This window comes from Cimex lectularius, unplaced genomic scaffold (assembly GCF_000648675.2).
Source record: "Cimex lectularius strain Harlan isolate CLEC.00 unplaced genomic scaffold, Clec_2.1 scaffold15, whole genome shotgun sequence".
Taxonomy (NCBI): domain Eukaryota; kingdom Metazoa; phylum Arthropoda; class Insecta; order Hemiptera; family Cimicidae; genus Cimex; species Cimex lectularius.
Genome location: NW_019392667.1, coordinates 751628 through 779504, shown reverse-complemented (window position 1 = coordinate 779504; position 27877 = coordinate 751628). Strand labels below are relative to the sequence as shown.

The following is a 27877-nucleotide window of genomic DNA, read 5'->3' as shown; positions in this document are numbered from 1 at the left end:
TGGCCGGCGAGACTTGGACAGAAGTCAAGTGGTGGGGCTCTGAACAGTGTGATGCCGTATTTCTAATAGGGACAGCCTGTTGGGCCAAAACTGTTTATCAAGTATTGAAGGCAATTTGGCCCTTAAGAAACGCGTTAAGGAAGGTGTCTAAAATACCTAAAGAACTCTTAACCGGGAGTTATTTCAAAAACAGATATTCGACATAATACACACAAGTGATGGTTGGAGTTATGTATAAATAATTTTAGTCTATTGCAATCATTTCAATAATAAATCAATAAAGCTGAAATTAAAGATCAATCGAGTACTTCTATTTTAAAAATATATACACTATAAAAACTCAATATCATTTTTTAATTTATTTTCTTTGTTAATTTCAATTAAGCCTGATGTTGGATCTTCCAGGTTGGAGTACTGCCAGATTTATTTGGCATCTAAAAGAAACTTTTACTTCTTTGTAGTAGATGTCATCATTGACCAATTTACAGATATCTGACAACAAAAAGCCTTTTCTAAACAATCCCTTCTATTTTGTCTTGTTTTTTATTATCATATATTAATCCTTATATGACCATATAAATTATTTCAATAAAATATTCTATCTAAGGTCTTGGTGGAGATAAAAAGAATATTTAATTGAAATTATCATATATGTATATATAGATAATAATCTTCTATTCATCTTCCTTCTTTTTTGGTTGATTTTTCCTTATTCGGATTGATAAATAAATCAAGAACTGCTTCAACCTTTTTGTTTATTTATTAATGCTGATGCATTTCAGGCCCAATCTGGCTTCTCTGTTTAAGGTTTTTAGGAGTTCATACTCCATAAATATGTTAGTATGTTGAAGTTGAGGTAGCCGAGTGATTAAGGACTCATATGAGTGGTTGTGGGTTCAAATCCCAGCATAAAGTTTAGAATTTTATTTCAATTTGGAAAAAGTATTGTACAGCGGTTCTCTTGTCCACAACACCCAATGGGTAGTTTCATGTTAAAGCCTATTGTATGACAGAATTAGTTCACTTTTTTATATATTTTGTGGGTTTTTTTAAGCAGTCTATTCTCACAAATGCAAACTTGTTAATAAAATAAAGTTCTAATCCATTTAAAAATGAAATAGTCTTCAATTTGTGTTTCCAGTGTCTCTCCTTTCTGCCAGTAAAAAAGTATCAGATTAAAATAAAGTTATACATTATACGAGTGTCTGATCTTGATCTGAACTCATTAATTTAATGTCCCACAAGAATATAACGCTGGAATGAATTCTAATTTTGACCATCTGGACGGCCAGTCGATATCGAGCCAAATAGTTTCTATCTACCGACTTTTAACATTTAGCTAATTCTTTCTTTACTGTCAAATTATTAATAACAAAATCTGCCTAATTGAAAACTTGACATTATCAAGATCAATGCTAGGTTGTCACTTGCTTACTTTTAATTCATACCATCAATTTCAGGGTCTAAAAATATAGTGTCAGCATTAAAAATAGCCCCAAGTCTCTTCAGCACTGTTAGCAGGATTTAATGCCTATAATTTCAGCCAAACTTTATATTTTAACCACTGATTTTTTTTTCACAAATAATGCTGTTTACTATTTTGGCACATTGTCTTCGTTAGTTATTCAATCATTCAAATTTGGCAACTCTCATTCAAAGGGGAGCCAATTTTATTGATTATCGATTTTTTTTTATTTAAGAAGATTTATATGAAGACATTGTATTAACAATATTAAACAAAAAAAGTGTTTTTGACTATTTTTAAAACAGACTACAATTCCAATTTGAATTTTCCAAATTTTATTTTTACTAAATAATTATTTACTTATATAATAAAAAGGTTGTTTTCAGTTCAAATCCCAACATAGACCCTTGAAAATTTATTTGGGATTAATTTTTTAAAAAGTATTGTAAAGTGGCCTGACACTGCACCAAATGACAGGAATTACTTTACATACTTACTTTAATAAAAATTATGTCATTCCAAGTCAGTTCTTATTTTCCAATGTACAGTCTGCATTGTTGTTATAACTAATTGAGAGAACTTTAGTTTTAAATATAAAAAAATAAGCCCAAATAATTTTGTACCCCCTGGTGCACAAGAGTTGCATATTCCAGCAATTTCCTAGCAGAAAGCTAGCATCAGGAGTCAACGTCCTTGATGATACGTGACAGGTGTATTAGGCCTTAGTTGGCCAAATGCCCTTCCATACATAACTCACAAATGTACCCACCTGCCATGTGTACAAACCCAACCCCTCAACCTTGTTAATTGTCAATTTGAAAGTTGTACAGATTTAACGCCGATTTAATCTGGACAGACGGGCTGCAAAATTAAATCGTGATATCAATTGATTTGTGAAGGTTCAAACTTATCCGTATTAATTGGGCTTATTTGCAATGCCAGGGGTGTTTAATTTTCCATGTCGGTGATATTGATGACTGCATTAAAATTTGGCATGATACTCACGATAGTCTGCCAAATTGAAAGGTGCAGTTTATATTATGCAAATGAAATATGAAATAATTAATATATATTCTTGTTTTACTATGATTGATGTGATTCCAAAACAAAATAGAGAAATATCAAATATTCTATCACTCTACTCAAGTTTGGTAGTTAGATGGGAATGAATTTAAAAATATATTTAGCTTATTATTGTCATATTATCAGCGAGACGAACTACCAAGAGCAAGGATTAACTCCAACACCAAAATAGTTGTACAGCAAGTTGTGCAACAATTCTAATAACTTTATTTAAATTAATTTTTTTTAATTTTTTTTAATTTTTTGGCCTTTTTAGGTGTTTTTAAAAGATGGCCAAATNTATTATTCTTTTTATTGATTATTTATTCACTTTTATCATTATTTTCTTTTCAATATTTACCTTTATTACTAAAAATAAGACAATTTAAAAACAATTTTAGCATTCATTTTCAAATTAAAATAATTTTCTAGAAAGAAAACAGTGTACATTTTATTTTTATTTATTTTTAATATCATGGTTACTGGATTTGAACCTGGACCTTTACGAGCACAGTGTTAATGTGCCTAAACTCCCTGATGCCCATCCCCCAGGGAAGGATTTTTTTTAATGCACCTTTAAGAAAAGGCATACAAATAACAAAAATTAAACAATTCATAAAAGGGGGGGAAGAAAGGCAACAAAAGTGAAGTTATGATTTAATTTTAACTACTTTGTCAGTGAAAAATAATGATACATACTTTTTACTATGACTTTGGCTGTACTAGTCTGTGTGCCCTTTGGGTTTGTGGCTGTGCAAGAATACTGGCCTTGGTCTTCAACTTTAACATTTTCTTTTACCAGAACTGCTTCACCATTGTTGAACGTAATGAGCAAATTTGGCTCATCGTCGAGACATTTTTCGCCATAAAACCACTGTAAGATATTTAAATTAAAACCAGCTTTGAAATAAAATGTGTAACAAATACCTGGACAGTAGGAAGAGGTACTCCAGCAACATGACACTTAAGTACTAATTTTTCACCTTCTTGACAGCTCACAGTACTCAGTGGTGTTACAAACGATGATGGAATAAGCTCAATTTCTGGTTCACATTCTGAAAAATGTATTACCAGTTTATTATTTTTTGTATTATTATTTTCATTTTTGTTCATCTACCTCTGACAGAAAGATATGCACTTGTTTCATCCGCCCCAGCAAAATTGGTAGCTTTGCAGGAAAACTTAGCCGAGTCTTCTGTGAAAGTTTCTTCGATCGTTAAAGTACACAGTCCGTCATGATATTTAACCTGATAGTCTGGATTGTTCTCTATTACCAAGCCATCTTTTTCCCAGACAATTTCAGGTTCTGGATTTCCAGTGACACTGAAATAATAACATTGATTTTTAATTGCCAACATGGATATTTTTTGTAAAAAAAAGCTCACCGGCATTCGAATGTGAACCGACACCCTTCATCTACTGATGTGTTTTGAAGTTTAGAAACAAAACTCGGAGCTTCTCCATGAACCTCTTCCACAAATTTAGTCTTTTTCAGAGGAGGGCTGGGCGATTTTTTCTGTCTCTCTTTCTCATGGTGAACAGGAGAGGCTTCTTCTGTCCTAATTTCAAACTAGAAGGAAAAATATTTATTAGACTTTATAATCCACTAACATTTTAGTGTGTTTAATAATTACTAACATTTTCAACATGAAATGCTGTTGATGAAACTTGCGTGACAACTTGAGAGGAATGCCAGTCTTCGTAAACTTTTTTTGGGCCCTCTTCAACATCCATCAGTTCCACAATAGGCTCTGGGGTCGGCGTGTTTATCCTTTCTGCTATTGATTTTAAGTTCTGGCTAATTTGTGCAAATGAATCCATCATCTCTTTACTACTTGATTTAACCAACTTGAGATGGTCTTCAACATCTTCACCTATTGATTTTACAACTATTATTGAAATTGTTTTAAATAAGTGGGTTTGTAGTTGTATTTTTTTACCATAAAGCTCACGGGCAAGTCTTGTAATTTCTTCAATCCTATGATTCTGCTTTTCTTCTCCTGGTTTGAGGAAAACGTGTATTTCTTTTAGAAGAGCTTGAGCTTCTTCAGGGCTTTTGACTTTTGTTGACCTCTGTGCTATGCTAAGTAGGACCCTATTGCCTTCTTTGAACCACTCTTCAGCCTGGATTAAAAAAATGAATTTAGAACTTAAATTAAAAAATGAATTTAATAAAATTCACCTCTTCGACGAGCTGGAAAAATACAATAGCCAAGTCGATTCGGCGCCTTGTGTCTACAACTTGTTCTTTTACCGATGTCCACATGTTTTTCATCGCTTGCAACTCCCTCTCGATATGCTCTCCTCTCTCACCACCCGTCAACTCTTGCCCTGCAGTAGTGAACTCTTTCAAACGTACTTCCAAGAGCTGTAAAAAATTAAAAATCAACTATAAGTAAAATAAATAGAATAAATAAGATATAAGTACCTCAATAGTTTTTTCAAAAGTGGCAAAAGCAGTTGAAGTAGCCTTTGCTTCTGCCAGGTTTTCACCGTATCGTCCTCTGGTTGCTGTAAGTTGAGATGCAAGTGTATGAAGAGACTGATCAGCTTCCATCAGGTCTTGATCGAACCGGCACCTTGCCTCCTGCTTAGCCAGCTCAGTCTCTCTGGTAGTACACAACCTTTGCCAGTTGTAACGCAATGTGTCTACAGCTTTGTCAATTGTTCGTATGTCAGAATCCGCAGCCATTCCTTCCTAAACACCCAAATTTTTTTGAGAATCAGTAAATACTTGCAGTTTTTTTATTTTTTTATTAGGGGAGGGGGTTGAATAAAGATTTTAAAAATTCTTTCCTCCACTGCGACCTACAGAGCCATGTAGAATCCATAGCCATACCTTTGAAAGTGCACTTTTTCATATAAGAATGCTCTTTCCTCAGTGCCTTGTTGTGCACCTCTTTTGGCAAGAGAATTGCCTTACCAAAGTGGTTGTATCATAGCTAATGCTTTACATTCATAAAGAACACGACAAAAAGTTAATTGAAAAAATTACTTTTTTCCATTGTTCTTTTATTATATTTTAATTATCTGAGTTTAATCTGTTACGCTATTTAATTATTAATATTCTAGAATTTTGTATGCACCTGAGTTTTGATCTTATTGTTAATGTGACTATTTTCAATCAGGCACAAATTGAACATCTCTGCTAATGCATGTTTGTTCGATTCAAACTCCCTAAGTTGCAACAGTGCCTCATCCAAGTTATGAGCCTCGGCCATGGTTTTCTGCTCCCTTTGTAACGTCTCAACACGGGTCTCAACCTTAAACAAGAAATACAACTTACAGGTTATCGTCTCATTTATTATTCTGTTATATTCACCTGTGAAAGGTTGTTGAAAAAAGTAAGCAATTTTTCCAACAGGACTTGATAATCTGCAGATATAGTATGTAGCTTTTCGTTAAGCTCCTTCAGCCTTGATGGTATCCCTTCATTACTTCCTTTGATATCACCTGGATTGATATTAATGTAAATAACATTGCATAAAAAATTATTCAAGAACAGGTTTACCTTTGCTAAGGAGAGCTTCAGCAGTTTCTATACGGAGCTGGATTTCTTGTTGAGCCCTCTTTATCTCTGGCAGTACTGTGTTGAGCTTTTCTTCAACATGATTGCTCAGCTGCCTGGCACTGTGCAGCTCTGGATTTAATACAGGATAGAGCTGAGCGTCAAGTTTAGAAACCCAATCAACAGTCTGAAAATTGTCAAATATAGCAATACAGAGAAATTGATTGCATATTGCTTTTAAAAATGGAAGATAAAAATTTCTCAATAAAATTACAGAGCCAACTAAGCTGACTTCAAATTTGCATTGTATATTAATTTTACACTTTCATTAGCATTGTAATTTATGTTTTTTGGGACTAAAACCAAAAATGACCCATATGCTATATGCAGTAATAATTTCCAAGCCAAAGCTCACCAAAAACAAGATACCCAAACATTAGGCAATATACAAAGACTGGCAAATCTTTGTATCACAGGGGCACTAAAAACAACCCAGTCAATTCCACTAAAACCACTGTTCTTCATTGGAAATATTTATGCAATGAGAAGTGAGGAAAAGAACATTTATAGAACAGAAACAATCAAAAAGGGATTGAAACTAAATCCTTCGAGCACACAACCAATTAATAAAATCAGATACCTACTTTTGGAAATGGGGCTGACTACATGATCCTGGAAACATTCTATAAAATCTCAACAGACTGAAAAGGAGAAGAAGATTCTGGAAGATATCTGATACAATGATATGGTAGCCAGATGGTTCCTAAACAAATGAAGGAACCGACCGTTCATCCCAAAACATGAGCAACCATCAATGTGTGTGCTTTTGAAAATCTTAAAAGATGTTTTGCGAAAAAATCTTTATAAGATTGGCTGGCCAAGTAGATATTAAATCATTAGCAAGTAAAAAAAAATCACATCAAAATTAGTCAATGAATGAATCCAAAATCTCCAAAACCTGGGGAAACACACTTGATGTTATCTTGGGTACCAGGTCACAAGGGAATTTTGGGTGATGTAAAACACACACACTGGCCAGTGGAGGATCTGCAAAACCTAACTTATTCTTGGGATAACAAAAACAAGCACAGAATCCTTCATCACGGAATGGATCCAAAGAAGACAAAAGGAAAAGTAGAAGTGGAAAAACTGTATTGCTAAACACAGTTTGCTAAAAACAACCCTCACAAGACTGACTGCATTTAGAGAGGACTAAACAGAAGAGTGATAGAACTAACTAATCACTGGCATCTGAGGAAATATCTACACAACATGGCCATACTCACTGATGACCCCCATTTGTAGGTTATGCAATGAAAAGGAAGAAATAGCCACCCATATCATCTTTAAATGCAAAGTAATTGCTCAATGGAGACATAACCTGAGATACAAAGAAAACCCAGAGAAAGGAAGGACAGTCAATGACCGTCGTACTTTTTAGGAGTAGGATTGAATCAATTGCTCCGAATTGAAGAACTAGGGAAGTACAATAAGTCAGAAGGCTGCAGTGCTTGAGGAACAAAAACCCCACTTCCTAGTTCCCATCATCATCAATTTATATTTTATTTAAAAATAGTATATAAAGGTATCATTGACTGTTTAATAAATAAACTGTTAAGACCTAGTAAGAGTATATGTTTTTCACCTGACCATAAAAAAATATAAAGACCCATTTAAGAAATTGTCAATGTTTTAATTAAAAATCTATGAACATATATTCAATATAAATCTGTATGTTTCTATTTCAACAGTGTTTACCATTGAGATTTCTTTAATCTTGTGAGGTTAAGATTAATCCTTTTACTATGGATGCGTAGTGGACTTCAAAACAAATTTCCCCTTGCTTTTGATCCATTCGTTTGTCATTGTGCCAAATAGACTGTGTCAACATGAAAAATAGGTTCAATAGTTTACAATCTAGGTTCGACACAGTTCTTTTTTTAAACTTGCAACAAGGTCTTTGTCTGGAGGTTAGGATAATTAATTTCAGTTGAATAATGTCAATGTTACTTCCTTTGAGATCGCTCTTTTGGAATTAGATACTAAATTTATGTTTTTGACAAATGTTTTAGTCATATTTAAAAATAATAAATTGAATATGGTTTTGCAAAAGACAAACTCAACTTTAAAAATATGAGCCTATTAATTTGTTAAAACTACTTTATTAAAATTTAAAAATTTAAAATTGGAGTTTTTATCAACCTGACAGTAATCACATTAGAATTTATTGAGGTATCTTCATAAGATCTTTGTGGTGAATTAGACCTTTTGGATTCGACAAGATTTTGGTGATTTATATCACCATCCACGGGGTCTATTTATTGAAAAATACATATATTAACAGAGTTAGAATGAGATATTGAAGAATTATATTGTTTTCATAAAAACTCTAATTATATTCTTACTTTACCCAATGAGTAAATTAAAAACTAATAAAAAAAAATTAATTGGTGAACCCAAAAAGTCTACTTCATCATTAAGACCTTATGAAGATACCTCAATAAATTCTAATTTAACAGTTTATTAAACAAATTATTATTTATAACAATTATTAAGTGTTTGTTTAAATTAATTATGGACCCACAATTTGTAACCCTATGTATAAAAATGTATAAATATAACCTATGCATCGATAAATTTTCCATAAAGTTCTGAAAAACTTATTTAAAATAGTTTTATTTTCAAATCTGATCGAGCGAATGTTAAAGCCAGGAAATTACTGCTCTGTTTAGATCACAAGTCTCCCATTAATGTTTAACTCCAAATGGACTGCTGCCAGAAAAAACAGGTGTAGTTGAGCCTAGTTTTCTCTGAGGGTTTAATACAAATTGAGAAAGCGATAAAAAGCTTTGTGGTTTTTTGATTTATTTTAACACAGAGTTGAATTTTGCAACTGGCACTATTATGAGTTCATATTCAAAAATATACGAAGATTTTTGTCTAAAATATTAATATTGAATATATCAACAGGTTTAAGATTTTGACACTTTATGAGAACAAGTTTCTTAGGAGTTTGGATAAAGATGAGTATGCTGTCATACAGATTGTGACTGAAAAATATTTTAACAAGGATATTAACTACTGGACAAAATTAGAAACATAGCAATATAGTAATAACTTAGACATAATTTCAATAAAAGCAACCATTAAAATTACACATCGCAATGGCTGAGTGGACAGGGAGTCCAACTCGATTTTTCCAAGCTAACAATTCTGGATTCCAATCCTGACGTAGACAATGGAATTTTAATTGAGTGTAGTACTAATATGTAAATGCTACAAATAAACAAATGTCCAAGACACCCTATGGTAAGTTGAAAGTTAAGCCCTCCAAATTCCAATATTCAAGTATAAAATGTAAAATTCAATTTAAAAAAAAAATCTTAAGGAGCTAATCTGATCATTTTGTCCACAGATCATGTAAATAAGTTAGAAGATTAAAGTTTAAACAATAATAATCTTTGACGAACCAGTCAACAGGCCCGCAAATGAAGATAGACCCAATAAGTGACCGGTTGCTACTTGAGTTCACTGAGGGGAGTAAGAGGGTCACATGTGTTTGTTTCTTGTATTTTTTTGTAATTTCAGTCTACACAAAATTAAGAGCAAGCTTAACAAACACAACACTTCAAAACACGTCGGCAATATTCTGTCTTTGCAATATTCAAATTTTCCAATAATATTTCCTTTAAATATTCTTTCTTACATTGGTAAACATTTTCTTTTATACAATAATTAAGGTTTTTAGTTGAGATAAAAAAGTCAATGGCACGAGCGGGATTCGAACCCACGATCTTCGGCTTGATACGCTGCTGCTCTACCACTTGAGCTATTGTGACCTCGATCCACTCGGGCACCAACTTCCCATCTCAACCACACCTTTTGAATTTTCCTTCCTGCAAAATGGCAAAAAGGAGGGAAAAGTTGGTATCCGAGTGGACCAAGGTCACGATAGCTCAAGTGGTAGAGCAGCGGCGTATCAAGCCGAAGATCGTGGGTTCGAATCCCGCTCGTGCTATTGACTTTTTTATCTCAACTAAAAACCTTAATTAATTGTATGATATTAATTGGTCAAGCGGATCACGAAACTAGTGAATTTTCTTTCATTTAGAGCATACAGCATTTTTAAAGCTTGAAATTAATTTTTTTTTTTACCATGAAACATTCTAATATATGTAATTTCAATCAGCCTTATAATCTTTACCGTTGTGATGAAATTCTGAATAAATACATTACAATCAATTTAAAAAAGAAAATAGATTCTTTAAAAAATCACTGTGATAATATAAATGTTTTTGTTGAATTGTTTAACAATGTTTATCTGAGATCTAGCCTTTCAAGAAACTGTCAAATTTAGAAGAAAACGAAAATTTAAATGTCTTACCTTATTACTAGCCGCCATGTTTGTCTCCCAGAGCTGTCGATCCTTTTGGCGGTTTTCGTTTTCAGCCACAAATGTGGTCCACCTTTGGGCAGTTGCTGCCACTCTTGCTTCCAACTCTCTTGAAAGTTCAGCAAGACACTGCCTTGCCACTTCTAGATCTAGCCCGCCGTCAGTCCCGACCTAAACAAGACAGTTTGGCACAGAGCCATGGTTAAAAGGCGTTAAAGTCCCAGAGTCACTAATTGCTTTAATTACCCCCCAAATTTCCAGATATAAGGAAAACTTAGAAAGTGAGATATAGAAATTTTTGCCCCGTCTGGACTCCGATTCAGACGGGTATTGCCAGTTCTTGGCAGCTTTGTAAAACTGTTTTAAAATTAGTAAGTTTACTTAAAAACATCATCTAATGCTAATTTTAGTACTGATCTACACACTGCCCGTCGGGTTTTCATGTCTGTCAGTAAGCAAATAGATTATCATGGCCTTCATCACAAACTTTCCAAGATTTAGTTATTGACCTTTAACTTCTTTCTCTATTGGCAACACTTTAACTTATTTATATATTTTGGTTTTCAAATATATATTTTAAACAGTAATTACATTTTAATTTCTAATAAATTGCTTGTTAAATTATTACTTGTTTTGTGTGATTTATGTTAACTTTTCTTTTGGAATAAAAATGTTTTCTAACAATTGCTGCAGAAAAATATTGAAAAATGAAAAAACAATTTGTTGAACTTTCATTTTATATTTGTTAGCATAATCACTAGTTTAAATCAACATTATAAAATTCAATCAAAATTACATGTAAAGTAATTTTTTATGTTCTATTGTGTTTCATGTAAAAGAATTCTTCTAGTAAATCGTAATGTAAAAACATGTAGTTACTAACCTCCCTTGAGTCTTTATTAAAGTTGGATGTTGTGTTGTTAAACTGTGCATTGAGCTGCTGGCAACTGACCCAGAGAGATCGTGCACCGGTTTCATCACCAGAGTCCATAGCTTTAACAACGCCGTCTATTTCCTTGTGGAGTCTCTTACCCAGATCGTGAGCCTTTGTATAGCTTGAGCAGTGCCTAATTCTTCGTTCAAGCTTTAGGATCAGCCTTGACCATGATTCGTGCAAGCTGTCACCCTTCTCCTTTACCTCTTCGCCTCTGTTTTGGTCGACCACCTCCAGTATTCCAGGGATTGTTGATAGCAATGCGTTTATCTCTGACCCTTTGTTCTGTGTCCAACAAGAGATTTTTTTTAGATGTGTGTTTTAAATGAAAAGGGGCATTGTATTTACCTGTAAGTCGTTTAAATTATTTCGGTATATCTGAAGGTATCCTTTGGCAGATGTCAGATCATCCCCGACTTCATTGATACCCTTGAGGTATTCATCCATACTTGTAAGAAATGCTTGTAGCTAAAATTTAAATCGATTACATTTTTATCTATTAAACGTCATTTTATAGTATCTATATATAAAAAATGGAATCCCAGAATATACAAAATAATCTTTAAAATGTTTTGGAGTTTTGGATGTAATTGCAAAAATGTGCAGTTTCTTTGGGTTTAACATGCTGGACAGATAGTTCAGACTAAATCTTTTGTTCTACTAGAATCCATTACAGTTTAGAATAAATTTACTTACTGCTCCATGTTTTTCAATAAAGTTATTATACATTTGTGTAGCCTTAATGTTTTCTTCCTTCTGTGCCGTACATTGGACACTAAGGCTTATCTTTTTGTTTTCGATTTGTTCCACAGCTCTTTTCACTCCCTGGCACAACATAAAAATTATATATCCAATTACAAGTTTTTTTAAATTTGAAGTTGGACTTACTTTAGCTCCAGGTACATCGGAGAGAAGTGCATACCCTTGGTTAAGAGACGGGGTGGTTACTTCTTCCAAAGTCTTGGAGATGTTGGAATGCAGCTGGGATGTTTGGCTGAACCCCAGCCCCAGGTCGCCGGTCGTTAGCTGCACTTCAAGTTGATCAAGTTTAACCAGAGCCTATTATCACAAAAAAAAATTAAACATATAAAGATTGTGGTTTCATTTGCCTTGGTTTATAAAAATATCCTATTAACTATAAAGTCACATCTTAATGAGCAGAAATACGACAACCTAATTTAATTAGTTTTTCAAACTGATTTATCAATAGGGCTTATTTTGGCATGAAATGAGTTCTTCTTTCTCGGATTGACCTACAATATCCCCCTCTATGTAAATCTTGGCTTGCTTCCACATGATGTATATACAGTATGCTTCATATTTTAATCTATCCTGACATTGAGCTAAACACTTCCTTTACTCAAAAATATGCTGGCTCAATGGCATAATTTTCCTTTACAGTTTCTATAATGAAGAATATAACAAGAAGGCTTCTAAACTAAACATAAACCACAGGTGGTTTATTGTCGATTTCTAATATGTTGATCTTAAATTATGTTTTAAAAAACATAATCATTTCAATATTCAAACAAGTAAAAATATAATTTTTTTTTAATGTTAACATTATTGACAAAATACGTACCATAAATAACAGTAAATTTCTGTTACACAATTTTTTAATTTTTTTTTTTTCTTGACGAGAGTTATAATAATTGCTAAAACCCCGTCAACGTTATATGAAATTTTAAGCTTGATGATGCCGAATAAAATACTTACTGATTGTGCAGCATTGAAGAAATCGATCGCTCGTTGTAAAGTTTCTTCCCTTTGGTCGATTTGGTTCAGGTAGGTGGCAGTTTGTTCAAGGAGGAGGAAGGCCTCTCTCAATGCCTCTGGGCCTGCAAAATGCCCACCAGCTGCAAACTCTTCAGTCGCTCTTACAATTTTCAGTGCTGGTTCTTGCATCTCCTGAAAATAGAAATGTCTATAAATAATATATTTGATGTTTAATATTTCTATGAATAATATATCACATTTCTATAAATAATGCAAAATAAAAAAGTAACCTTGGCTTCGGGAATTATTTTTCTGTGCTCGTGAAGCAAGAGTTGGGCCGATGCTGCACCATCTCCTAGTTCATCGACTGTATTCAGTAATGCGTCTGTTCGTTCGGTCAAAAGTCTTTTGAGCATTGTGAGATCAGCAGTGATCAGAGCTAATGCTAGACACTGTTCAAGTTGTAACTTCGAACTGTCAATGACGTCCTGTACTTTACATCGTTTTTCGCGAAGTTGCTCTAGCCATCTTTCTACTTGTACCTTTGCTGGAGAAAAAAGATGCAATAATAAGTGTATAATTGAAATAAATTATTTATATCACTTACCTAACTGAGCGTTCAGTTGTATATGTTGAGGACGAGAATCTAGTGTTCCTTCTTCCTCCATTTGTGTCAGAAGTTCAAGCAATGTAGTGCCTTTGTTCAATGCAGAATTGAGTGCAATAAGACATAGTCTCTGCCCTTCTTTGAGCTCATTTAGCCTTTCCCTTAACTCTGGTATTTCTATAGGAATTTCACTTGAAGCGAGGTTATCGAGACATTTACAGTATTCGAAAAATTCCGTAGCACATCTAAACACAGTCAAAATTAAATTATTTGACACTAACATTTTAAAAATATTTTTGTACCTGTGGTAGGCAACATTGAGGTCAAGTATTTGAGCTCTGGTGTCAAGATGTTTATTTACATTTCCCCAAACTGCTGTCAGGGAGTCAGTCATTGCTGCATACACTTTTGGACTAGTGTTCTGATTTGAAAGCACGCTCTCAGCTTGGTCTTTTAATTCACTGACAGGACTCTTCTTGCTCTGAAAAATATTGAAAATGTAAGTTCAACTGTTGTAATTAACTCATAAAACATAGTGTAAGCAAGTCAGCATTAAGAGCTATAGTTGTCATTGCTTCAGCGACATATCTCAAAAATATGAATTCACATTATTTGATGAGTTTTTTTAAATGTAATACATGTGTAGAAACAGATGCATTATGTATTCAATACATATACATAGAAGATAAGAATGAATATAATTTGGAAAAAGTGAATTTGATTTTCAAAGAGATGAATTTATTATTATTATTTTTTTTTTTTTTTTAACAAGGATTCGAACAGCAGAGATCATATAAACCCTCGGGGTGCTGGAGTTTTTGAAAAAATTGAATGCAGAGCTGCTGGATTTGAACCCAGGACCTTTACCTTACAGTGATGAGCACCATGTCGACCCTAAACCATTGCGGCCACCGATGCCCCGAGGGATGAATTTATTTGGAAAAGGGTGAATTTGATTTGCAAAAACTATGAATTTGATTTGAAAAAAGGGTGAATTTAATTTGCAAAAGGGTAAATTTAATTTGAAAAAGAATAAATTTATTTTGCAGAAGGGTGATTTTAATTTACAAAAAATGAATTTAATTAGCAAAAATGTGAATCAATCTGATTTGCAAAAAAAATGAATTTGATGTGAAAAGGGGGTGAATTTAATTTGCAAAAATGTTAATTTACTTTGTAAAAAATTCAATTTAATTTGCAAAAATGTGATTTTACTTTGGAAAAAATCTATTTAATTTGCAAAAATATGGATATTTGGAAAATAATTTAATTCTAAAAAATGTGAATTTGATTTGAAAATGTGTTAAATTAATTTGCATAAGGGTGTATTTAATTTGCAAAAGGGTGAATTTGATTTTTTAAACTAATTTAATCTACAAAAGGATGAATTTGATTTGTGAAATAGTGAATTTATATTGCAAAAAGGATATATTTAATTTACAAAAGAATGAATTTGAATTTTTAAATTAATTTAATCTACAAAAGGATGAATTTGATTTGCGAAATAATGAAATTATTTTGCAAAAGGGTGAACTCAATTTGCAAAAATGTCAATTTGATTTGACAGAGTGAATATAATTTGCAAAACGTGAATTTGGTTTGCAAAATGGTGAATTAATTCGTAAAAGGGTGAATTTAATTTTCAAAAGAGTAAATTTAATTTTCAAAAATGTGAATTTAATTTGCAAAAGGGTGAAATTAATTTTCAAAAGTATGAGTTTGTAACGTGTAATTTTTTGTCTATTTATGTTTAAAAACTTGCTGTCATTCCATTTGGAAAATGCCTGAAACTTGAAACAACAAAAAGCCTTAATTATTTCATATGCTAATAATAATTAAATGAAATATTTCATATAATTGTTGTATTATATAAATGTTTGATAGCTTTTATAGTTTGAGAAAATTCTTTATTTCTTATCTTCCAACATTACACTTTCTGATAAAACCACTATCACCGTATTCCTTGGAAAAAACTTTTTTTAAAAATCAAGTGACTTAGGGTCAATTGGGCATTATTCATTACTGTGTCATGGATACTCGTAAAAATACCCTTTATGTGTGCACTAATAACTGTAGGTTTGTATTAAGTGATCATTACTTTTTTGAACTCGAGCTCGCAGTTAAATTTCTTCTTCTTCTTATTATTATTTATTCCTTCCTTTATTGAACAATGATCATTAAATATTTTATCTGCTAACAAGCTACATTCTAACTGATTTATTAGTATTGAAAATGGTCGGGCATGTTGAATGAAGAAAAGACTCAGGATGAAGATTACTGGCGTCATATATTTTTGGGTACCTTTCTTCGAATTTATTAAGACCGATAAAATTCTAATAATATAAATTCCCGATACAATAAAGCCTGTAATTAGAATTACGAGATTCAGCAAAAAAAAAAGGAATGACACAAAATGGCGTTATACATCCAATCTGACGAGCCGTTCGTTTGACAAATTTATTAGTTTGATCGTCTTCCAGGGTCAAGATTTAAATCAACACTGAACTCATACTGCGATTTAGAATGTGGTCCAAGGCTGGTTCACGACTCACGCCCACATTCTAATGACATCACCTTTTCAGACAGAAGTAAACAGAAGAGTCATTCATGTACTACCGGCCAGGCCAGTTTCCATTGTCGGGACTCCAACAAAAGAAAAAAAAGTAAATGAAGAAATCCCGAAGTTGTTCTCTGCCAGCTTCGAACTTCATAAAAAGAAAAATGAACAACAACATTTGGTGGTGTACAAAAGACTGAGGTCATCAATTACCCCTTTCAAAGATCATAAGAAATAAAGCAGATCTGTACGAATTAACCTATGGCCCTTAAATTTTGAACCTTGTTTTTTTTCTACTATTTTCTTTTATTTTAAATTTTTTGTTTGAATTTTTTTAATATTAAATTACGGTTGGATAAAACTCTCGCCTGGTCGTGTTACAACGCAAGGGATGACGGATTGAACAGTTAATTAATTAACAATTCGTTAAAACTAATTACTTAATTTAACAAATGGAGGGAAAGAAAAGAGGGTGGACTATCCACGAGTAGGCTTATCGATTCTTCTTAATTGAAGTAAAGAAGGCCTGGCTGTTTTTCAAGTCCTTTGATAGCCGATGTTAAGGCTGAATCACAATCTCTGTCATTACAAAAGCAATTACTGGAAATGACCAGAGAAACGTTTTTATTGACGTCCATGTTAATCACGAAACCCTCAGGGTTGATGATTTAACACAATTCCTCAGATCATGATAGATTGTGAAATTTTTTTTTATTTTGTTATTTTTCCGAAAGGGCTGCCATTTAGCCGTTACGAACGAGGGGGACAAGTCCCAAATCCTTCTAGAAGGGGCGTAACCATGAAAAATGATCGGTCCTGTCTGAGAATGAATCATTCTTGTATAATCAAATGTCTACGGCTGAGAAAGTAAAAAGAAAAAAAATGTTTTCTTCGTCAAAACACCAGCGACTTTAGGAACTCACTAATCATAAAACATTAGTGATCAATATATATTAAATTATATCAAAGTCTGTTAGTGGTCAAAAGCGCCAAAACACGACTTAATTTCATGTATGAAAATATTGTACGGTAATTATTCAAAAATACTTTTTTATAAATCAATGGGGGCTAAAAGAATACTGCGGTTGGTGTGTCTTTTCTGGAATCTGATCATGAAAAGTGACCAAAAAAATTATTAATTTATCAACGTATTAATGGATACAATCTTCTCTTAGAATAGCAATTAAGTTATGAGAAAAACTGAAAATTTGATTAATTGAATCTATTGACCCTGGAGGCGATAATAGATTAGATGAGTTACAACTGTCCACGGTTCGTTCATTTCTACTTTTGGAGACAGGCTCCCTAAGATTGGCTCGATTCTATTTTCGACCCGCCACGCCCTGATCATCCGCGGATTTCTTTCCGGTTTATTTGTTTTTACTTCCTTTGAATAAATTTCGTTCCGGAATGGTAACAAATCAGAAGAATCGAGTATCCCCGGCTCTAAAATAGATTCTTTTTTTTACATTTGCTCAAAGGAAACATGAGCCACAAAAAAAATTATACTTACGTATTAGGTGAATTGTGTGAGTTAATGAGTGAGTAAGTGAGTGAGAGGGAGAGAAAGAGAGAGACAGAGACAGAAAGAGAGAAAGAGAGAGAGAGAGAGAGAGAAAGAAAGAAGAGTAGAGAGAGAGGAAACAAAGGGGATAGAGATGGTATAAGAAATGGATGAGGGTGAACAAAGAATAGGGAATACTCGTAATTATCAAAAATTTTACTTCTTCTGTCTAAAAATTAACTAATTGAAACATTAGACAGAGAAAGGTGGGTGAAGATTGAGAGTGAGAGGAGAAATATGAGATAAAAAAGAGAGAGACAGAGAGAGAGTGAGGGAGTGAGAGAGAGAGAGAGAGAGAGAGAGAGAGAGAGAGAGAGAGAGAGAGCAAAGGAGAGGAAAAAGGGAAAGAGAGAATGAAGAAAGAAAACAGCGAATAAACAGCGAGAGAGGAAACAAAGGGGATAAGAAATGGATGAGGGTGAATAAAGAATAGAGAATACTTGTGACTATCAAAAATTTTACTTCTTCTGTCTAAAAATTAACTAATTAATTGAAACATTAGATAGAGAAAGGTGGGTGAAGATTGAGAGTGAGAGGAGAAAGATGAGATAAAAACGAGAGAGACAGAGAGAGTGAGGGAGGGAGTGAGTGAGTGAGTGAGTGTGAGTGAGAGAGAGAGAGAGAGAGAGACAGACAGACAGACAGAGAATGAAGAAAGTAAAATGAATGAAGAAAGAAAGAGAGAGAAATAAAGGGAAAGAGAAAATGAAGAAAGTAAAATGAATGAAGAAAGAAATAGAGAGAAATAAAGGGAAAGAAAGAATGAAGAAAGTAAAATGAATGAAAAAAGAGATAGGAATAAAGGGAAGGGAGAGAGAAAGATAGTACATAGAAGAAAGGATAGTGAGAGAAACGGGAGAATAGAGACAAGTAAAAAATAAGGAGTGATAGGGAATGTGTTACATTTACATCTTACAATTAGTTTCTTATTTTATGTAACAGTTACAAATGTATATAATATATTTAGCAAAGAGAATAAATTGGATCTTTCTATGGTTCCTTCTCTTCTAAATGAAATTGGTGGATTAAAAATGATTTTTTTTTTTTTTAGAAACACTTTTATAGATGGATGAGAGTGAATAAAGAATAGGGAATGCTCGTAATTATCAAAAATTTTGCATCTTCTGTCTAAATATTTCCTAATTAATTAAAACATTAGATAGAGAAAGGTGGGTGAAGATTAATAATGAGAGGAGAAAGATGAGATAAGAAAGAAAGAGACAGAGAGAGTGAGAGAGAGAGAGAAAGAGAGAGAAGACAGGAGAGGAGAGGAGAAAGGAAAAGATGGAATGAAGAAAGAAAAATGAATGAAGAAAGAATGATAGCGAAAGAAAGTGGAAGAGAGAGAGAAAGAGAAAAAGAGGAGGAAAGAGGCAAGAAAAAAGGAATTTGTTATATTTACATCTTACAATTAGTTTCTTGTTTTATATAACAGTTACAAATGTATATAAATATAATGAACAGAATAAACTGGGTCTTTCTAAGGTTTTATTCTCTTCTGAATGAAAATGGTGGATTAAAAATGATTTTTTTTTTTTTTTTTTTTTTTTTTTTGAGAAACACTTTTATAAACAGAAGCATAAACTAGTTAATATTCCCAGATTTAACCAATACCAGAAATTTTTTATAGTATTTATCATTTAAATTATTAGCAAGATGTTTTAAAACGTCAAAAAATGTGTTATAATTTTTTTTTCTTTTTAAGTGACTCATAAGTGAAGTTTTCAGAAAAATTGCGCCAACTCCTACAATTTTCACCATGGGTTCAGCAACCGAACCCGGATGTAAATGGTTTTTAGGGTCAATATTGCGGTCCCAATAAATCAAGATAATTTACCACCCTCCGCCGAATTTGGGCCCAAATCGCAGGCCTGCCGCAGAGAAAGCGAGTATAACAAGCGAATTGCCCTATAAGGAAGCCGGAACGAATCATGCCATCTTCTTGCATACGCCCTCGGGTCACGCAGCATTCACACAACGGACTACTCTCAATAATCCGTCCATGAACGGAATCAAGATGACAATGTTAATGTTATTTTACTAAACATTTTATAGCAGTGTGAATGTTTTAGTATTAGGTTTGGTGTTATGTTTAAGGAGAGATGTTGGTGACTATCATTCTTTAGATGACATCAGCGATTTATAGATAAACATCATTTGGTTACCTGAATTTTCTGTATGACCTCAGCATGCGCCTTCCTCCATTCCACCGCCTCTTCCAGGGTATCTGCTAGTTGGGTCAGGCAAGGGTTGACCTCGACCACCTTCAGCTCCAGCCAGTCACGGCACTGTAACACAAACGGGTTGAAAATGAACACAAAAGATGTTTTCGATCGAATACACGAATCGCAGGGCGAGTTGAGAGAAAGGCAAAGGCGACGTCTTGTGTCGAAATTCTCCTTTGCACGCCCTATATTGTAGAAATTATATAAATTCTTCTCATTCAACGACAGTCAGTCTTTTCTTCAGTCACGACCGGCATACACACCCTTCAACCCAAGAAAAGAAGAAAAAGAAAAAATATTCACATTTACCGTTATCGGTCTCGTTTGTTTATACGTTCGACGAGCCTAACGAAAAAGATTTTTCTTAAGAACGTTTATCGGACGAAAACAGGCGACTTTTGATAACCGAGTCTTGACGAATGAGTCCGATTTTTCATACTAATAGCCGTCGGTTTATTCGAACAAGAACACGAACTTTTGATTAGTGCTCCATATATTTTTATGCTGCCATTAACTACTTTCCACGAAACAGCGTATGGTATAATTTATGGGCTATGGCTGTTTTCCCCAGTCTGCCCAGATCCATGCAGTGCTTATAAATTAACTGTAATTAGACTAATGGTTTCTTATTTTTGCAGTTAAAAAACCGGACTCTTGTATTTATTTGTTTATTTTCCATAAAAACTAGGTATGATTAGTATTAGTTGATTAAAAACGTAAACACAACATTAATAACTTGTCAATTAATTATTCTTTTTATGTAAAGTCTTGGTTGAGGTGACAAAGTTATTGTCACGAGCGGGATTCGAACCCATGACCTTCGGCTCAATACGCCGCTGTTCTAACCACTTGAGTAAGAGGCGTATTGAGCCAAAAGTCGTGGGTTCGAATCCCGCTTGTGACGCTGGCTTTTTCAACTCAACCATGGTCTTACATAAAGAGAATAATTATTTGAAATAATTAAAATGATCAATTAGACCATTAAACATAAATGGATAACTTCTTTATTTTTATAGAGGTTTACTAATCCTTTTCACTCTTTAGATTAAAAGTTTTAAAAAATCAGTTCACTTTCATCCTTTACAGGGTCATGTTATCGAGTGAGTTAATTAGTTTTTTAAATTGTTTTCTTTATGGAAACAAATTTGATTAAACAATTAATTTTCTTTTCTTAAAAGTATGGTTTTTAAGTCGAGACAATCTAGCCCGGGCAGATGATTTGGCCAACGACGGACGTAGCGTTATGTAGCTGTAGGTGTGCCGCCTACCACCCACGATGGTCTACATCGGTTTAGTGTCACCGGAAGTCTCGATCGAAGAGAAGGCAGTGGTCGACCGCGTGTAGCTCGAGATGTGACACATTACTCGGAAGATATGGATTACTACAATGAATTGGCCAGAACGTTCTCTTGACTCCCATAGAATAAATATGGGACATGATAAACAGACGGGTTAGACATCCTCATCAAAGCATTGAAATGCTTTTGTTGAAGAATGGGATTCCGTTTCATAATAAGAAATCCGGTCGCTTATTTATTCGATACCTAGGAAACTTAAAGAGACGATAGTTTTATTGCTCTACGGAACCATAATTTAACGGCTTCCTTGGTAGATAGTCTACTCGTCCTAAAACAGTATTCAGAAGGGTTCGTGTGCGAATCCTAGTCTCAAGACATCCACCTTCAGATTATTTGTTCTGGAAAGGCAACGAGTAGAAAGGCGACTATTCTCAAATCCGCATCTCACTTGAACACTCAAACAAGCGGAGATGTTTTCTTCACAGATGAGTTGGTTTGTGGAAAACAGGCGACCGGAAGTGTGTATGGAAAACGCACTTCATGTGACATGCGTGTATCACAACCTTTTCAAAGACAGTCATCTTGGCATCGGGTGGAATCAACTTCCATGCCCGTACGTAATGGATCTTTAATCTCAAGGTACACTGAGGAAGTTCTTCTGGAAGGTGCCGTCCCATTCTTTATTCCCCATTTATCGTGGAAACTTCATGTTAATGCATGAAAACGCACCATTTCTTGGAGGATGTGGGGATTAACACAATGAATTGGCCAGCATGTTCTTCTGACATGAATCACACAGAATACTTGTGGGACATGATAAAGAGACGGGTTAGACACTTTTTTTGGAGGGGGTTGCCTTTGAGTGTATAAGTCTGTTAAATCTAGTCTTTTTATATTACAAAAAACCTAAATAAGATTTGTTTAACTGGCTGAAAATTACAACAAAACTGTAGATAATTCTAGATTCTTCTGATAGATCAAGTTGGAAAAGAAACATTTTTATGCTGTTTTGAACAACGTCTCTGCGGAGAAATTAGGATAAACTTTCCGAGTTTGTCGTGGCAGGACATTATTTAAAAAAAGAGGGCAGTCATTTTCTGCCAAACTTGGCTTTGAGCCGAAAATGTTTCGCATGTGCAGCAATTTACAGTCAGTTGCATTAGGCTAAATTCGCCATAATTTCCCGAAAAAAAAGTTTAAAATGAATCCATTAGATTTCGTGGTCCGATTGACCAAATAACCTCTTTCAATTAATTAACCTGTAGGGTATTGGATGAAACAAAAAAGTCAGTGTCACGAGCGGGATTCGAACCCACGACCTTCGACTCAATACGCCGCTGCTCTACCACTTGAGCTATCGTGACTTCGACCCACTCGGATTATTTAAAATTAATAATTAAAGGATATTTCTTTCATTTAATTACTGATATTTCTAGTCCGCCTCTTCTCGCTATTATCAATCAGGCGCGTTTCAACGGCCTCTTCAAAGGCACGGAAGGGAAAAAAAAGAGAAAGGAGTTTTTTAAAAAAATTGCTCAGCTTTTAAAGTCGCGTGTTATAGATGGACATGCCATTACTATAATATGAAGTAACGAAAACTTTCGACTAACCCACATTCGACGACGTGGGCTTGACTTTGTGCATTTTAAGCCAGGGCGAAGATGGAAATCTTTCGCAATAACAGAATGTGGAATTTCTGAGCATTAACAGTGTTTTATTTGACAAATTTCTTCTGTAACATCTCCAATCCTTTGAAAGTTGGTTGTCTTAATTAAAGTATGCTTAATAATTTGTACTACTTCTTAGGCAACCCTTTGCCAAGAAATTTACATATTTTTTGTTTTTTAAGTGAAAAAACACCAATAATAGATTACATAAGCTTTCGTAATTCAACACATGAGGGCTTGATTTTCCCGCTTTTTAATTTTTCATAGATATAGTCGTATAACCAAGAAAAAGAGTCGAGCGCGAGAGAAAAATGCGGACATCCACCGAAGACGTCGGAATACTGACACCAACTCGAACTGGAACAAGAATATGTTAACTGTACATTTGTAACTAACACTGTGATGTACTACGTATGACTGTTGGAAGAAAATAACCGCTTTTTACATTTTATTTTCTACTAGTCCCATTAAATCAATTATTTAATTATTTATACAATAATTAAACTTTATAAGGTTTCTTGGTTTTGCTTTGTAAGTTTGCTCAAATCAATCTGAACCCAGGCCGTTTGTTGAATTGGATGAGTCATTTCTTATTTCGGAACATTGGTTTAAAGAGAGTATTAACTTTTAATTATACAAAGGCACCGTCGAGAACAAAGGCTTAAATACACACATGAATAGTATATTAGAAGACAAAGGACACCGACCAAAGATCTAATCAAGGCTCAATCAACTTGTTATTACTCGCCAGACTGATAAAAAACTAGAAGGAAAGCAAGAAACTACGGACAAACTGAATATGTCGAATTGTGAAAGAAATAGAGCCGGCCTTATTCCTGGCCAATCAAAACCATGGTAAATTTAGAAAAGTAACTGTATTTCTACTGGTACAGATTGTTGTAGTGAAAGGATTTTATGGTGAACTTCGTTGGTCATGTTATATGATCAGCAAAGGTTCAAATGGGGGAAACACATAGGCAACATTCTGCATAAAGCCATGGCTGAATTAAGCATTGGCCAAAGATTATTCACTATAAACTAGGGAGCTAACCCCAAAATGGCGAATTGGTTTTACACCAAAACGGTTAGACTAGAGCTCCAGCATAGAGCATAGTGAACAAAAACACTAAACAAGGAGACACAAACCAAAACTACGAAGTCTACAAAGACTAGTATGTCTCAACATAACAGGAACAAGCATACCTTCTCTTCTACAGCAATGAGAGAAAAGCTCAACTTTGGCAGACCCTTCCAAGAGAATATAGATCATAAAGACCTTTTGAAGAAAATTGGTGCAGGAGAAGAAGAAGGTCCTCTTATAAGGTACATAGATAGACCAAAGATGGCAAGGCGAGGGTTTAGGGGGGGGGGGGACTAACCTTAACATTTTTCCAAAATGAGGCCCATACGGTGGAGTTAATAACAAAAAGATGAAAGGCGCACAGAATTACATACTTTCAGGCAGAAACATCTACATATCCTTTGGGAATGTGCGGTTACGGTACAGCCAGGACATTTCTTACACCAAAGGAGGTCCGCGAAGAGGAACCAAGGAAATTGCTTAGTCTTCTAAGAAAAAGCGCTCTTTCCAAGGTTTGATTATAATTTATAGGGGTTCGACCATAGATCTACTTCGGCCGCAGTGGAGGTCATAATTCTATATCACACCCAAATTACCTTTAAAAAAATGTTCTATGATATAACGGTAACCGACTTTTTGATATCCTACTGCTAACCTCTAGGTAATTAAGAGCCTCTTCAATTGGTGATTAAAAAAAATACAAATAACAAACACAAATACACAGAAACAAGATAAAACATAATAGGCTGGTTAGCACTCACTCTACCCCAGAGTACTCGATATTCCTCGGGGCAATTGGGGATAATTCCTTCTATTCACGCAAATAAATACATTCGTACCAATAAGTAAGACATATCATATACATGAAGGTACCAAGATGTATATAAAATTAAAAATATTTTTGGCACTGAGATATTTGCTCAGGGATCTGTGCCTGCTGCCGCGCCCCAGGGCCTGGGTTTGTAGAAACGGAAACTTTTCAGAAATCCTTTTTCCTCCACCTTTTGAATTTCGTAACGACCGACAACCAAACAAATTTTGAAAATAACTACTTTCTAATGGTAGATGTTTGGTCGAGGTGTAAGGATTTGGGGTTTGTTGAGTCGGAAAATTCTCGAATTAAAAAATCTCTTTGGAGAAATTCTTTTGTTATACCTCTAACATTTCTATATACATCTTAACGGTCGACGGCCATCCAAATATTAAATTTCGCGGGAGCAATGAACCCGAATCGCACAGCATAGCGGTCAGATGTAAGAAAAACGTCCATATCCAATCCTGAGAATGGTTTACATCGGAATGTGAAATGTACAGTGGCCGGGATAACAGTCAACCCTTCCAAATATGGAGTGCGACCGCGCCTTCTGCCCGAACAGCAACACTTGCACGAATGCAAATTTGCCTCACGGGAAATAATCATCGAATATTCTAAACAAACTTGACGAACTTGATTTTGTTACTTTATGTAATCATCATAAAAACTGGAAAGATATAGCTACAAACGGAGAAACTGTAGTGTAGGTGTCGTTAAGGAGCGGATGTGCCAAGGGTAGTTTGCCAAGTTTACAGAAGAAAAGTCTTTTTCTGTATGGCAGAGAACTATCAGGAAATGCCAACACGATCTACTTAACACCCTAAAAGAAACGAATTAAAATTATTTTCACTACGTTAAAGATCGTTATTTATATGAACTTTGCTAGATTAGCAGATTACAAAAAATCAAAAATTTAGTACATCCTTTGCCCTCTTTTACGACTGTGCAGTACCAAAGAGATTTATCCTTAGTTGTCAGAGAAGAGTGTTGATTTTGTCCGTACAGTTTTTTTTTGGGAAGTTCCTTAAGTTTATTAGTCGTCTGAAGGGTAATCTGCTTCTTTGCCACCAAGCTCTAGCCTTTCTTTTTCGATCAGCAGTAATCCTAAGTAAGGAGGTAAGAGTAAGTCCCGCGTTGCTAAAAGTTGTGGAATTGCTGCAGACAAGCATTTTTGAACGATCTTAGTTAAGTGTTGTACTGCAGCAACGATATCTCTTTAGGTTGGTGCTTAAATTGATAATTCAGTCCATGATGTCTCTGAACATGTTCCAGTCAATAGGTCAATTCTTTCAATTAAAGAAGGTGGTCGTCTAATCAGTACGGGTTAGGAATGGTTAGTAAGGCTTGAATAATATTTTAAACAATACACATTTTTATGACATCAGCGAAAGGAAACGAGGGATATACCGCTACATTTTCGAAGCGATATCTTCTATCGATAAAAAATTGATAGTCCAATCGTCATTCTTCATGATTCTGCGGTTTTCTATTCTGAAAGCGATCTTTTATGGCTAATATCGGTCGAGAAAGCCGAGCCGAAGACGAAGTTGACATTCGGTGAGAAACAGTTCAAGGTTTAAACCACCGCGATGCTAAACTTTCCAAAGTCGCATTCTTTCAAAAACAAACGACTCATTTAATATCATGAATTACGTGTAAGACCAGAAACAATCGAAATCACAGGCCATCTATTGTAATTTTAGTAATCGTGAGAAATGATAAAAGCTACAGGAAATATGTCTATGTTACAATAAGTTTTGCAAAGTATATTACTTGTAATAAATAATTTTTAAAAAAGAAATAATAAGGATTGGCTTCAAGTCAATAAGTAAATAAAAGTTGTACCTCAGTTCTTTTCCATTAAATAATATTTGATTTAAACTGTACAATATTTTGGAAACTCCCAACCCCCAAAAAAGACTAAAAGAGTTTTTAAAACACGAAAATTGTAAAGGGGACTTTCCACAGTTCCCACTTAACAATAAATTGATAACGGTGCAAAAAAGGGATCGAACAGATGGTCTCTCGCGATTGCTTTTTATTTAACTTTCACGTATTTCAACACAGGGAGGAATTCTTAGTGGCACTCGGGTGAAAGCTGCGGGGCATTTACCTTCCGTATAAGGGCTGAAAAGAAATTATAGAAATTAAACAGGGGAAATTTTTCCCTGTCAGTCTCTAGGTAGGATTGAAAAGTTAGGTTTCTACAATTAAAAATGCTTGCTTGTGTGCCGGTTTTAAAAATTATGCTTAAGTTTCTTGAATACCATTTTTTAAAAATTATCTTGATTCTATACAAATAATTTAATTGGAATGATAATCGACACGAGATTTTAGCTCATAATACATCATAATCCAAATTTGCTAATTTTTTAATTTTCTTAAATATTAAATTCACTAATTTCGTGGTCCGCTTGACCAATTAATTTCACTAAATACTTTCTTAAATATGCAGAACTAGTTTCTAAATAATCATTATTTTTACTTGATTTGGCTAAAAGGAACTACAACGGGCATTATCCAGATTTTCTTATATTCGCTGTTTTGGTCTGTCTGAGTGCGACATTTAGCCACCTCCAATGGTGGATTTGTAACAGATTTTAGCCTTCGGACAGACTGATCCTGACAGAATTACGACACATCCTCCACAGACCACTGACATCCCCTGACATATTGTCTCACAATACCTCTGACTGACCTTTGAGAGATCCTCCACAATCTCTGACCAATCTTCAGGTTTCTGACAGATCCTTGTACATTCTCTGGCATACCTAAGACTCACTCATCTCTGACTGGGGGGTTTAGGCTTTGACATGACGCCCATCGCGGTAAGGTAAAGGTTCCGGGTTCGAATCCAGCGGCCCGGCATTCGAACCTGACCTACTTACATATGTTTTTTTTTCAAAAACATAGGCACCCCGTGGGTTGATATGACCTCTGCTGTTGCAACCCTTGTATATACAAAAATCCAACAGATCCTCTCACA

The 27877-nt window shown here is 34.3% G+C and overlaps 1 protein-coding gene across 1 annotated transcript in view; it reads right to left on the bottom strand.

The window, feature by feature from the left end:
- Positions 1-3006: 3006 nt before the first annotated feature.
- The window catches only part of LOC106673420, a 90990-nt gene continuing 66119 nt past the window's right edge, over positions 3007-27877 (bottom strand). Inside the window, exons 5-26 of the mRNA XM_024225148.1 lie at positions 19972-20094; positions 13988-14166; positions 13686-13930; positions 13369-13625; positions 13079-13270; positions 12251-12421; positions 12059-12187; positions 11711-11830; positions 11312-11647; positions 10420-10599; positions 6039-6222; positions 5850-5980; positions 5614-5790; positions 4956-5225; positions 4710-4895; positions 4468-4651; positions 4166-4401; positions 3913-4097; positions 3645-3850; positions 3455-3582; positions 3227-3401; positions 3007-3101 (exon numbers count right to left, since the gene is read on the bottom strand). Of these exons, the coding sequence (XP_024080916.1) occupies positions 3007-3101; positions 3227-3401; positions 3455-3582; positions 3645-3850; positions 3913-4097; positions 4166-4401; positions 4468-4651; positions 4710-4895; positions 4956-5225; positions 5614-5790; positions 5850-5980; positions 6039-6222; positions 10420-10599; positions 11312-11647; positions 11711-11830; positions 12059-12187; positions 12251-12421; positions 13079-13270; positions 13369-13625; positions 13686-13930; positions 13988-14166; positions 19972-20094 (4089 nt within the window). The remainder of the gene's footprint in view (positions 3102-3226; positions 3402-3454; positions 3583-3644; positions 3851-3912; positions 4098-4165; positions 4402-4467; positions 4652-4709; positions 4896-4955; positions 5226-5613; positions 5791-5849; positions 5981-6038; positions 6223-10419; positions 10600-11311; positions 11648-11710; positions 11831-12058; positions 12188-12250; positions 12422-13078; positions 13271-13368; positions 13626-13685; positions 13931-13987; positions 14167-19971; positions 20095-27877) is intronic.